This window comes from Denticeps clupeoides, chromosome 7 (assembly GCF_900700375.1).
Source record: "Denticeps clupeoides chromosome 7, fDenClu1.1, whole genome shotgun sequence".
Taxonomy (NCBI): domain Eukaryota; kingdom Metazoa; phylum Chordata; class Actinopteri; order Clupeiformes; family Denticipitidae; genus Denticeps; species Denticeps clupeoides.
The window spans coordinates 22,108,393-22,122,776 of NC_041713.1; the positions used below are offsets into that span (position 1 = coordinate 22,108,393).

A 14,384-nucleotide genomic window follows, 5' to 3' on the forward strand; every position below is an offset into this window, starting at 1 on the left:
TTTTTCTCTCTCTTTCCCCCCACTCTCATCCCCCTCTCCCTCTCTCTCACTCTCTCGCCCAAATAGTTCATGTCTGACGGCTGGACATCCACATGTCGTTCCTACAGATCAACTGAACACAACTGAACCTCCAAAAACACTCAGGTGAGTAGATTAATTTTTATGTAGCGTCTTTTTAATTATTTATTCAACAATTAATTATTCAGATTTATTGGCAATAACAACAACAACAAAAACATTTATTAGAAGTATTAGTAGTGTAAAGCAGTAGCAGTGGAAATCTGCCTGATTTGGTCTGTGGACAGTGTAGTTCCATACTCGTCCGCCAGGTGGCGACGTGGAGTTAAGTGCTCAGCGATTCAATTAGCGCGTCCGCGCAGAGTTTCTCCGAAGTTTCGCTCGGTTTCGCTGCTGGAGAAGTCGTGTCCGCCTCGCACTGACCACCCTCAGATCAAATATAGTAAGTAGATTTTCTTTTCCGTTGAGGTCATGGTCAGGTCACACGAAAATGACGCGCTGAGGGGGAAACGTGACGTCAGAGCAGTGAGACTGTTCTAAACGACGTTTTTGTGCTGCCGTGAAGAGTTGCCTCAAGGTTTATTTCAGTGAGGAAAGAGCTGGGCTTGAAGAAAAAGAGAAGTTTTTGATTAATTTACCTTTTTTGTTCTGCTTATGACGTCATAATGATTTCAGTTCTCAACTCATCAAATTTACATCAGCCCAGAGATGACAGGCGACAGTCCATGAAGTCCAAGTGAAGTCTGACCCTGATCAGATCTGTGTATCTGTGTCCTTGTCCAAGCGGTGCTGTTAAAAACAACGCACAAATGCTTTGTTTATATAATATTTATACTTGACTATTTATTTTTCTGCCAACTGTGAAATTTAACTACATTCAGGTTTAACTGAAATGAAATGAAATGAATACTCCTTACATTTTCTAAAACGGCTTGGTACTCCCGTTTTAATTCATTTAAGGTGCATCATTACATGCGAATCATACATCAAGAGGGACATTCAAGATAGGAACAAGATCACACACAAACTCTTACACATAACCACTTTCCACTGAATAGAAGGTTCTCGCTCATTTCTAATATCATAATGTTAATGGTGAATCGCCAGTTATACAGAGCTAATGGAAAATAAGGATTTATTTTGACCAATTTTATTAATCTAACCTGAGCTCAACTCACCTTTAACCAGACGTGCTACTTACTTTTATACTTTAGTAGGTTAAAAGTAGGTTAAAAAAATGATTTGCATCCAAAGGTGTTCTTTTGTCATAACAAGAGATGCATGATAACCTTCTGTTAAATGGTTTTCTCTTACTGGTAATAAAAAAATGTATGAAAATGCTGAAAATATTACATATTTTTGTTCGGATAAAGCAAAAAATGTAGTAATGAACAAGTTCAAGTGTGAACAATAGTTTTCATCGGTACATTTGCATGTACTCCGCTAGAGCTGTGAAGGTTTGGTATTTGGCACCAAGCTGTCAGCAGCAGATCCTTTAATTCCTATAAGTCATGAAGTGGTGCCTCCATGGATTGGTCCAGTTCTGATGCTCACATGGCCATTTTTGAAGGGGGCACGGGTCAGCATCACAGTGAGGACTGTGTTCTGACAGCTGTCTGTCCCGACCAGAGCCCGACAGAATCCGACCATACGTGTACAGCTCCTTAAAAACTCGTCTTTCTTTGCTCGTCTTCCTGATGACTTGGCCACGGATTGCGAATCGAATTGACACTTGTTAAAAAATTAATAGTTAATACAAATATTTATAACGTGAAAGACTTTAACAATCACCGAAACTAATTTACAAGCAGCCAATCATGTGTTTGCTGACTGGTAATTTACCATGCGAATCCGACCCGACCCAACCCCAGCCTGTCTAAAATAATGGTGGCGGCGGGGAAGTGGCCGGCCGCTGCATTGCCTGTTAAAAAAATTCCATGAACTGCACGATGCAAAACTGGAATTTAAGTATCAATACTAGTGAAAGTGAAGTGATTGTCATTGTGAAACACTGCAGCACAGCGCACTGTGCACACAGTGAAATGTGTCCTCTGCTTTTAACCATCACCCTTGGTGAGCAGTGGGCAGCCATGACAGGCGCCCAGGGAGCAGTGTGCAGGGACAGTTCTTTGCTCAGTGGCACTGTCAGGATTGCCTGCAGCTGGGCTCCACACCGGAACCCAATCCTGACGCCCCATAAATGCCGGAAGTTTCCGCCCATTCGGGGTCGCTGGCATTTTCGTGAACTCGCTGCACGAACTTGACCTAGTTTTGTTTTATGTGTTTTGAGTTCTGGCAATCGCCACACGCCTACGGGTTTGTTTCAGTTCGTGATTTATGTTAAACTGTTTTCGGCCACCGCGCCCATCTTTATTTGTGTTTATTGTTTGTTATAATAAAACCCCTTCCCAGCATGTCAGACCTCTGCGCTTCCTTCCCCCGTAAGTCCGTAGTCGTGACAGAATGCCAGCGACCCACCCAAAAGCGCAGAGGTAGAAAGCAGAGGAGAAGAAACGCCGCGAAGGACGCAGCCCGGCGCGGCGAACGCGGACGCCAGGGGAGAGACGCGCCGCCCGTTCTGGTGGAGCGTTTTCTCCCCGAGAAGCCGTGGTACGCGGCGCCACGTGATGACGTCACCCCCGGGAAACTCCGCGAAACCCGGAAGCGACAACGTCGGCGGGTGAGGGGGCGGAGCGAGGACGTTGGCGTCGGCAGCAGCGAGGAAGTGACGTGGGCAGCGAGCGCAGAAGATGCGACCCCCACGATCTTCGCCATGTCGAGCCAAGAACTCTGCGCTCTGCTGGCAAGGCTCCCTGTGGACTGGGACGACACGGACGGCGACGAGAGCACGGGAGACGAGAGTTGGGCTCCGCCCATCGCACCAGTCTGCGATCGTCGCAAGGTCCGTGGGGACCCATGTCACTTCCAGGGGGGTGAGAAGCGGCAACAACAACGGCGGCGTTCCTCCAGCGAGGAGGTGGGCAGCCTCCAGCCCGAATGGCCAGAGTACTGCCCATGGGAGCTTATCGCGCCATGGGTCCAGGATGTCCGCAGGGTGGACGACCCTCGGAGTCACCGGTGGGAGGACACGGATGACGAAAGCGATGATGACGTGGATTTTCGGTGGGCGGTCGGTGCCGGGATGGCTCCGCCCAGCGTGCGCGTCCGAGATCATCGCGGCGTCCGTGATGACCCATGTGACTTCCGGGGGTACGAGGTGGACACGGACGACGACCAGGATGACGCCGTTTGGGCAGTCGGTGCCGGGATGGCTCCGCCCATCGCGCCCATCCAGGATCGTCACGAGGTCCGTGGAAACCCACGTCCCTCCCAGCAGTGTGAGGAAAGCTGGTGGAAGAGGGCGACGGGAGGTCGCCAGCCAGCAACTGCGCTGCCGGGACTGCCTCGCAGGGAATCCTCCATTCCTGCTCCAGTCGCCGACCCGCCTTCCCTCTGCCCGGACGTTCCCCAGCGAAATGGCAGCGCAGCACCAGCGCCCACACCTGCTGGAGAAGACGTCCACCCCCCTCCACACCACACACCTACCACCATCTCCAGCGACGTGCCCAGCCCCGTGTGGGACAGCCCAATTGTCCCGGGACCCTTCAGTGGGGCAGCAGACACTGATAAGACCACCACCATCCTCTCGTGTCTGCTTGGGTCAGCATGGGGCTGGAGCGCAGCCCTCTGGCAGCAGGGAGAGACAGACAGCAGTTTTCGGGACTTCCAGCAGAGACTGAGGGCGGAGTTTGATCGGCCAGAGCCTGAGCCAGGGATCGAACTCTGCCCCTCCACCACATCCAGCGCCAGTCAGGATCCGGGGCAAGAAGACCAAGCACTGGCGGGCGACGAGAAGGTCGCTCCTCCCGAGATCCTGGCTGTGCCCCCTGAGGAGGTCCCGGAGTGCTCAGAGAGGGAACTAGACGACCCTCTCTTCTGTCTGTCTCTGTCTGTGTGTGTGTGCGTGGCATATGTGTCCCCACTTCCCCTCTTTGTGTCCACCAGATGGTGACCCAGCAGCAGAGCCGAACCCCAGGGAGGGAGTTCCCAACCTGACTGCACCGGTCCAAGGCGAGGTGGACGAGCCCCAAGGTACCCCTAAGTCCAGCCGGGGGGGGTGCTCCCCCAAAGAATTTTTTGGGGGGGTGCAGTTTGGGTTGGGGACTCCTCCTGAGGGGAGGGGAGGTGGGGAAGCGATGGAGCTGGGTCCTCCGGTAGCCAGTGAGGAGGGCGGGCCAGGCATGGGCCTGCGTCTGCCTCCAGAGGGGTGGAGCGCCATAGAGCCCCCGGGTAGGCATGAGGACCCAGCTGGGACAGACAGGAAGAGGGCCTGCTTGTCCCAACGGACGCAGAAGGGGCTAGCCGGATGGTCTGGCAATGCCCCCCCCTTGGCACCAGGGCCGTGCAGCGAGAGGGGCTGCATAGTCCCAGAAGGCACCAGCCTGGGGTGCCTGGAACAGTCGCCGGAGGCTCTGGGACAATCTCCCTGCGCGGTGCAGGGGGTGACACAAGACGTGTCAGAGGGGACATGTGGAGACAGGGCCCACACGTACCCAGATGGATCGGCCCTGATTATTGTGTGCAGGTACGGGAGTCCGGGGCCGCCATGCGGGACCACGCCGGGGGAGCCAGGCCGAGGGTCCGGGGCCGCCATGCGGGACCACGCCGGGGAGCCAGGCCGAGGGTCCGGGGCCGCCATGCGGGACCACGCCGGGGAGCCAGGCCGAGGGTCCGGGGCCGCCATGCGGGACCACGCCGGGGAGCCAGGCCGAGGGTCCGGGGCCGCCAAGCGGGACCACGCCGTGGAGCCAGGCCGAGGGTCCGGGGCCGCCAAGCGGGACCACGCCGGGGAGCCAGGCCGAGGGTCCGGGGCCGCCACGCGGGACCACGCCGGGGAGCCAGGCCGAGGGTCCGGGGCCGCCAAGCGGGACCACGCCGGGGAGCCAGCCCGAGGCACCGGGGCCGCCAAGCGGGACCACGCCGGGGAGCCAGCCCGAGGGACCGGGGCCGCCACGCCTGACCACGCCGGGGAGCCAGCCCGAGGGACCGGGGCCGCCACGCCTGACCACGCCGGGGAGCCAGCCCGAGGGACCGGGGCCGCCACGCCTGACCACGCCGGGGAGCCAGCCCGAGGGACCGGGGGCCGCCACGCCTGACCACGCCGGGGAGCCAGCCCGAGGGACCGGGGCCGCCACGCCTGACCACGCCGGGGAGCCAGCCCGAGGGACCGGGTCCTCCAAGGGGAGGATACAGCAGGGCAGGAGCCCTGTGGTTGCCGCCGTCCGCCCCGCCGCCTCCACTGATGGTACTGTTGGGGGCTCCGAGGACGTAGCCCTTGGAGGGGGGGCTCTGTCAGGATTGCCTGCAGCTGGGCTCCACACCGGAACCCAATCCTGACGCCCCATAAATGCCGGAAGTTTCCGCCCATTCGGGGTCGCTGGCATTTTCGTGAACTCGCTGCACGAACTTGACCTAGTTTTGTTTTATGTGTTTTGAGTTCTGGCAATCGCCACACGCCTACGGGTTTGTTTCAGTTCGTGATTTATGTTAAACTGTTTTCGGCCACCGCGCCCATCTTTATTTGTGTTTATTGTTTGTTATAATAAAACCCCTTCCCAGCATGTCAGACCTCTGCGCTTCCTTCCCCCGTAAGTCCGTAGTCGTGACAGGCACCTTGGCGGATCGGGATTCGACTTGGCAACCTTCGGATTACGGGGCTGCTTCCTTAACCGCTAGGGCTCCACTGCCCCACTTCTGAAGTCAATAGTACATTTAAGTATTGATTAATAGCTGAGAATCCATTTTTTGACAACCCTAGTTGGACGCCAACTAAAACATTTTTATTTAACTGTTACATTTCTTTGAAATGTAGACAAATGATTGAAATACTGTCACATCGGCAAGCTGATGAGGTAAGTTAGCGCAGCGACGGGACATCATGGGAAACAATGATTTATTAAAGAACACAAATAAACATGGCACAAGTTACAGTATTCAGCAAACATGAACCTGTGCCTGATGAAAATAACATTGCGGAAATTGGAACACTGACAGTATCTTTTCTATTGTTGAAGCAAAAACATAATTCATATAGTCTACTATCCTAAAACAACATGCATGGTTTGGATGTTAAAGCCCTTGGAGCCCTTGATGGCGCCCCCAGATCAGCACATTTTATGTTGTTCTGGGTGACACTTGACGCCATAAAAATTACGTATTATTATTATTATTATTACTACTACTACTTAATAGGCTTTGCTACGCAGGTGTGTGTGTGTGTGTATATAAACACACACACACACACACACACACACACTTTCTTTTGCTGTAGGGTGGTAGTAGCCTAGTGGGTAAGACACTCGCCTATGAACCAGAAGAACCAGATTGTAAGTTGCTCTGTATAAGGTAATTGCCATAAAGTTGCCGTAAAATGAAAATGCACCTCAGTGGCACCTTGGCGGTTCTGGATTCGAACTGGTAGCCTTCCTTTTATGGGTTTGTTTTCTTACTGGCAAGGCCACCACTGCCCCAGTGTACATGATTGGCGAGAGCATGTGCACAAATGCATAAAACTTTATTCACAAGGGATGTGGCCCAAAAAGTAAAGATAAAAGTATTGAAAAAACGTATATACTGGTATATAGACAAGGGTGGTAGTAGCCTAGTGGGTAACCTATGAACAAGAAGATCTAGATTCAAACCCCACTTACTACCATTGTGTCCCTAAGCAAGACACTTAACCCTGAGTGTCTCCAGGGGGGGACTGTCCCTGTAACTACTGATTGTGAGTTGCTCTGGATAAGGGCGTCTGATAAATGCTGTAAATGTAAATGTAGACATATGGAGAATGAGCAAGGGGCTAATATGCCTGATGCCCTTCCAGCACTTGGAATTATGTGTACTGTGTGGTGAGAGAGGTACCACTGAATTATATAAAAAAAATGTAGACTTTAAATTTTGGAAGCAGAGTAATCTCATGAAATCTGTTTCTCTATTCTTAAATGAACAGACTTTATCCTAAATGTTTTTGCCATTATTTGAAAAGAGAAAAAGCTTTCCAAACATTGTCTTTCCAAATCCATAGGGTTAGTGTAAGCCCTAACCCCTCCCTCTTCAGATGCACAGGTCATGTTTAAGGTCAACGACCTCCTGGAGACTCCTGATCGACCCAACACACACAGCAGTAGCTCAGTGCAGTTATGCGGTGATCCCTTCTATGAGGTGCTGACAGAGTTCTGTATCCTTTTCAGTAGAAGCCTGTTGCACAGCGATAGTTGGACCAAGACCTGGTGTTTCATAAGCATGTTACAGCAAGTTGTGGCATTCCGTAAGACCTCAAACAAAAGAGAAAGACAGGAAAAGAGTGCTGCATTCATTCTGGCAGGATGGTTTTGACCCTGTTCCACAGCAGTTTTTACCTATGGTTTGGGCTGACATCCTGCAACCACATGTCACAGTTTAAACCCAGTCTACTTATTATAATAACTGATATGTGTTCTGTTGTGCATAACCCTCAGCTCTGGTGCACATCCTCCCAGAGGGCGGTGCTCTATAACTGGTGCAGACATCATCTGATGGTAGAAAATGAGTTTCCTGTATGTATTGTCTCTCTGTGAAGACAGTTTTTGTAATGTCAGTCCATTATACTTCTAACAAAGTCAAGATGAAGGAAGTGCAAAAGAAGTTATGTTTTATTGAACTCCTTATTACGTTTGATTTCTGATGTGTGTAAGGGCATCATGATCATGACACTAATTACTGATATGCACCAACTAGAAGGAACACCTCTTACCTTCCATGTTCTTTGCTAAAGAACGTATGGAAAAACACACAAAAGTTACCAATATTTACAGGTAAAATCTCATACAAATGAAACAAGCCAGAATCACAATGTAACAATGTAACAGAACCATTTGTATAATCTTCCATTTTATAGTCCATTTTAAAGTTTACTTATCGTTGATAGGGTTCCATTGCATTAATATTCGATTATTATTAAATCAGTTGAAAATTGTCTCACAATGACAATATTATTGTCTATCGCAGTAATTCCTGAGGCAGTAATTTATCGTCCAGCAAAATTTGTTATCATTACAGGACTACAGGTTCCACTCAGAACATACCTCGCCATGGTCTACTTAAAAGGTTGAGAGCACATGCTCAACATCATATCAGAGACGTATGAGTGCTGCCAGCATTGCTGCAGATTTTGAAGGGGTTGGGTCAGCATGTCAGTCCTCAGACCATACGCCTCACACTGCATCAAATTGGTCTGCATGGCTTTTGTCCCAGAAGTGAAGTGTGTCCTCTGTGTTTAAACCATCACCCTTGGTGAGCAGTGGGCAGCCATAACAGGCGCCCGGAGAGCAGTGTGTGGGGACGGTGCTTTGCTCAGTGGCACCTCAGTGGCACCTTGTCAGGATTGCTCCTCTCTTGCTTGCTCCTCTCCTCTCGTCTTGTCTAGTCAACTGTCTCATACTTTGAGAGACTCTCCTGGCCCTGCTCTCCAAGCTAAAGAAATAATGGATTTGATCAACTGGTCTCTCAACACGATTGACTGCATCTTCTCAAAGAGAAATCCAGATGTGGGGAACATGAGTGTCCTGCTAGAATGTATGCGCCTGGTTACGTGATGGACAGTTGTGAGAGGTGGAGGGGTCGTGTGCTTGGCAGCTCTTTCCGTGGAGAACATTGAGGATATCGACCTATTCGGAACCATGATAACAGGTCTTGTGATGATTGGATTAGGCCCTGCCCTAGTTTATCGAAGATTCAAGAAAGTGGTGACAGATGCTACTAGGCTGGCTGGTATGACTGAATGGGCAGAGGAGTGGGCAGAGCTGTTGGCACTCAGACTGTGACTGTTGATCACAGATTGGACAACATCACTGTGACTCTTGATCACAAATTGGATAAAATGTAGGAGAAAGTCACAGCTCAGCAGAGACTGTTGGATGAGGACCAGTGTGGACAGTGAGCTGGAAGATTGAACTCTGAAACCTAAACAACCCTACCTATCTGCTTTTGGCTTACTTTAATCAACATTGGCCTTGGCACCCCCGTAGACAAAGGTAGCAGGAATCTCTCTTGCCTTACTTCCCCCCCATCCCAAGGACACCCCACCCCCCATCCTGGATTGGGGCACCAAGCAGATGAAAGCAAATTCAGGGGCAGTGGGGAATTTCATGGGTCAGGAATTCGCCAGATGAAACATCATCCCCCTCTACATCATCTGATGACCAGCCAGTGGCGTCAGGCCCGATAACCTTTCAGACCATGCCCCTCCATATTCGAATGGACACTCACCTGGAACCCTCCAGTTTTTTTATCACTCCCATCCTCACATCTACCCTCCTTTTGGGATACCCCTGGCTGGCCTCCCATGAGCCCCATCTCTCTTGGTCCTCAGGCTTAGTGCTGGAATGGGTCCCAGGCTACCATAAGCCTGTTGTAGTTTTTTCTTCCACAAGTAAGACTATAAGAAAGTTACAAGTTAGTCAAGTATTCTCTAAAGAGGAAAGACTTACGTCCAAGCCAGCCTGGCTTCAGAGCAGGTCGAGGACATTTCTGGCTGTTTCTGAGAAGCTACATGCGGCAAGATCAGCAAAACTCTCATCGGTTCTTATTCACCTTGATCTCTCAGCAGCATTTAAGAATCTCCTGTCTATCTTGAAGAGACTTGGAATTCGGAGCTCAGCATTGAAATTGCTTCCTACGTTTATGAGTGTAACCATTGAGAGAATTCTTAGACTAACTTGTAACTTTGAAAATACTCATTTGTGGGAGAATTGGGTAAGGTTGAAGACCAGTGCTGTATTAGTTGTAGAGGCCGAATGGCATTCAGAGGTAGACCTCTGAAGGGAGTGACAGTAATCCAGTCGATTACTAGAGACTGAACAGGTATCTGGGTGGCCTGTGTTGCCAGATAAGGGGATTATCTGTCTGATATTGTAGAGAAGGAATCTACATGAGCGGGAAATTGGTGATGTGAGTCGAGAAGGATAGTTGATTGTCTATAGTTACTCCAAGGTTGCGGGCTGTTGGAGAAGGAGAGTTGTTCAGGTAAATAGCAAGATCCTGATGTGGTGCAAAAATCTGCTGGAATGAATATTAGTTATGTTTTGGCGGGATATAGTTTTAGATGATGAGCTTCCATCTAAGATGAAATGGCAGTATATCTGAGGGAGGAAAAGAGAACATGAGTTGACTGTCGTCGGCATAGCAGTGGTAGGATAACCCATGTGAGGAAAGGACCTCACTAGGGATTAAGTACCCGGTACTTAATTGGTCCCGGTGCCTAATTATAAAAGTGCACAGAGCTTGCATGCACACGCAACATGAGAGAGCTCGCTCACGCTTATGGAGTGACGATGGGATAACCAAATGATCCAAAGTATGCAGTGTTGGCCTAGCGGTTAAGGAAGTGGCCCCATAATCAGAAGGTTGTCTTTTCGAATCATGGTCCTTCAAGGTGCCGCTGACATGCCACTGAGCAAAGCACCGTCCCCACACACTGCTCCCCGGGCGCCTGTCACGGCTGCCCACTGCTCACCAAGGGTGATGGTTAATACTGTTTTTGGCGGCTATGGAATTAGCATCCAGTCCAAAGTCGTGCTGGTCACAACATTGTGTAACAAATAACTGGTGAGAGTTGATCCTACAATTTTGCATTTTCAACATTTTAAATCATTATTTTCTACAGGAATCGGACAACAATAAGATGACATCATCACACCCTCAAAACATTAACTCGGCATCTCCATACAAGTCAGAGGAGTGCAGGGCAATCTTTCACATGCTGGATTTCAGAACACCAGAGCATAGTAAGGGAAGTCTGAATGATGTGGTGGACACTCTCAAACAGAAGAAGCTGGAGGAGATGATCAAGTCTGAGCAGGACGGTGAGAGAGACTTCTGTAAATAAATTCAGTGCTTCACTTTTTCTACCTTTGTTAACACATTCAGTATGCGTTTAATAAATGTTCCCCAGAAGATGGAGAAATGTGTATATTTTTAGTAGTCTGCAGTAGTAATAAGTTGGTAGACTGTGAAATGAAAAACATTTTTTTATTCAGATAAAAAAACTTTACACAAAACATAGTTGTTGTATGTATGTATTGTATGTACTTTTGTGTTGTAAATTGAACTGTGTCGTGCTGAGGGGAGGGAGTGAAGGTGACAGACACAGGCATAGACTTCTAGAAACCAACTTTTAAAGGTCCTTTATTGTGCTTTTTCTTTGGTTTTATATAGGTCTTGGTGATCCCCTAATACTGTATCTGAAGTCTCTTTTTGTCTTACTTAAACCTGGCCTTTAACGTAAGTGTCAGGAGGCGCAGAGAAGGGACAAAATGACTTTATTATAAATACAAACAAAACCGGCAACTTGGGAACAAAGGATAAACAAAAACAGACCAGAAGTTGAGTGGCACGTCCATGTTCAAATAACATTTACATTTACAGCATTTATCCATGTCAGTGTCGCAGCACCCACTGGCTGCTGTGTAACTGCTTATCCAGCTGAGATTACTCAGGACTCCATGATTAGGTGCCTTGGAAGTTGCTGTGACGGCCCGATTACTTTAAAATAAATTAAAATACAATTTCTTCTTTAGAACGCTTAATACAACAACAACAACAACCTTTATTTCTTATATAGCCCAAAATCACATACAGTATGTCTCAATGGGCTTTGACAGGCCCTACAGTTGACACCCCCCACACTTGACCCTTCTGCACACAAGGAAAATTTCCACACAAAAAAAAACTATGAGAGAGGAAAAAGAAAGGAAGAAACCTTGGGAAGGAGTGATACAGAGAGGGACACTCCCCCAGATGATTTGTACAATAGGATTGTAGTCCAGTGTCATGGTGTATATTACGTGGTCATTATGATATCACTGGTCCATTTGAAGATCCCTGTAGCTGTAGTTGTAACGGTGGTGGTGGCTGTGAAACGAACCCTCTGAGTTGTCATCTAGCAGTTGTCAGGAACCAGGATTCATCTGCTGTCTCTTCACTGGGGTCTGCCAGTAGTCTGTGTGCTTGATTCAGTGTCTCGGGAAAACAAACAGAAGCAGCGGCAGACGGTGGCGTTGTACGACTGATAGTGAAATATGTGGTTATAGTGGTATTCTGGTGAATTGATCAGATGCACCCACTCTGTTTTTCATGGAATACCTCAGTTTGCTGCCCTTATAGAAATGTTATGATCAGTCTTTCACTGCTCATGCTGATTAGATTGTCTTCAAAGAAGCTCAAATGCAACCATCGGTACGTGCTAATGAATGCTAATGTCTTAGGTACCTCAGAAAGCCTGGAGGAGAAGGAAAGGCAGTTGTCCGCAATGATCTCTCAGCTCCTCGGGCTGCGTGAGCAGCTTCTGGCTGCCCATGATGAGCAGAAAAAGGTGGCTGCATCTCAGATGGAGAAGTCCCGGCAGCAGGAGGAGCAGGTGAGGATTGTTGTCTACACTGACCTGAGATCTTTTCACTACATACTGCTACCACCATGTCCGAAAGAACTGGGCTGAAATATCCTGTACTGCCCTACTGTACCAATACTCATATATTGCATATATTCTGTCTGAATGATTTAATGATTCGACTGGATTACTGTAATGATTCTGTTTAAATGGTTTCCTTTTCTTTCATTATAATACAGACGGGGTGGTAGTAGCCTAGTGGTTAACACACTCGCCTATGAACCAGAAGACCCAGGTTCAAATCCCGCTTACTACCATTGTGTCCCTGAGCAAGACACTTAACCCTGAGTTGCTCCAGGGGGGGGACTGTCCCTGTAACTACTGATTGTAAGTCGCTCTGGATAAGGGCGTCTGATAAATGCTGTAAATGTTATAGTGACCATATGGGCATTATTTTTGAATGTGCACTACAGTCATGGCCAAACGTTTTGAGAATGACACAAATACTGGTCATTATACATACTGCATACTAAGCTTGCTGCTTTGCATATTTACATTTACATTTACAGCATTTACCAGACGCCCTTATCCAGAGCGACTTACAACTAGTTACAGGGACAGTCCCCCCTGGAGACACTTAGGGTTAAGTGTCTTACTCAGGGACACAATGGTAGTAAGTGGGGTTTGAACCTGGGTATATACTCCAGAATGTTATGAAGAGTGATCAGATGAAGTGCAGAGTCCCTCTTTGCCAAGAAAATAAACTTAATCCCAAAATATTTCCACTGCATTTCAGCCCTGCCAAAAAGGGCCCTTCTGAGATAATTTCAGTGATCCTCTAGTTATCACAAGTGAGAGTGTTGAGGAGCACAAGGCTGGAGATCATTCTGTCCTGCTGACTGAGTTAGAACAGCAGACTGGACGCTTTAAAATGAGGGTGATGCTTGAAATCCTTCTTCTTCCTCTGTTAACCGTGGTTACCTGCGAGGAAACACGTGCAGTCATCACTGCGTCACATAAAATGTTCTTCACAGGCAGGAATATTGCTGCTACTAAGATTGCACATAAATCAACCATATATCAGATCATCAAAAACTTCAAGGAGAGACGTTCAAGTGTTGTGAAGAAGGCTTCAGGGTGCTCAAGAATGTCCAGCAAGCGCCAGGAACGTCTCCTAAAGATGATTCAGCTGCGGGATCGCGGTGCCACCAGTGCAGAGCTTGCTCAGGAATGGCAGCAGGCAGGTGTGAGGGCATCTGCACACACAATGAGGCCAAGACTTTTGGAGGACGGCCTGGTGTCAAGAAGGGCAGCAAAGAGCCTCTTTGAGAAAAACATCAAGGTCAGACTGATATTATTCAAAAGGTACAGCGATTGGACTGCTGAGGAACTGGGGTAAAGTCAATGTTGTAGGAAATGGCTAAGGGAACAAAACATTGACATTTTGGGTCCATCGGCAGGAAACTCCCTGGAAATGAATCCAATTGAGAACCTGTGGTCAATCCTCAAGAGTCGGGTGGACAAACAAAAACCCACAAATTCTGACAAACTCCAAGCACTGATTATGAAGGAACGGGTCGCCATCAGTCACTGGGGTGGTAGTAGCCAAGTGGGTAACACACTCGCCTATGAACCAGAAGACCCAGGTTCAAATCCCCACTTACTACCATTGTGTCCCTGAGCAAGACACTTAACCCTAAGTTGCTCCAGGGTGACTCTCCCTGTAACTACTGATTGTAAGTCGCTCTGGATAAGGGCGTCTGATAAATGCTGTAAATGTAAATGTAATTTGGCCCAGAAGTTGTTTGATTGCATGTCAGGGTGAACTGTGGAGGTCTTGAAAACAAATGGGCCAACATTGCAAATATTGACCATGTAATTGTTAATAAAACTTGAAACTTAGAAAATGCTTGTAATTATACTACAGTACAGCACAAAAACA

General features: G+C 48.5%; 1 protein-coding gene across 1 annotated transcript; it reads left to right on the forward strand.

Moving 5' to 3' along the window:
* Positions 1 to 394: 394 nt before the first annotated feature.
* On the forward strand, positions 395 to 12,550 carry LOC114793867 (transcription factor SOX-6-like). The gene is made up of 3 exons (XM_028986003.1): positions 395 to 460; positions 10,721 to 10,919; positions 12,321 to 12,550. The coding sequence occupies exons 2-3, from the start codon at positions 10,739 to 10,741 to the stop codon at positions 12,548 to 12,550; spliced, it is 411 nt and encodes a 136-aa protein (XP_028841836.1). The 5' UTR covers positions 395 to 460; positions 10,721 to 10,738.
* The last annotated feature ends 1,834 nt before the right edge of the window (positions 12,551 to 14,384 follow it).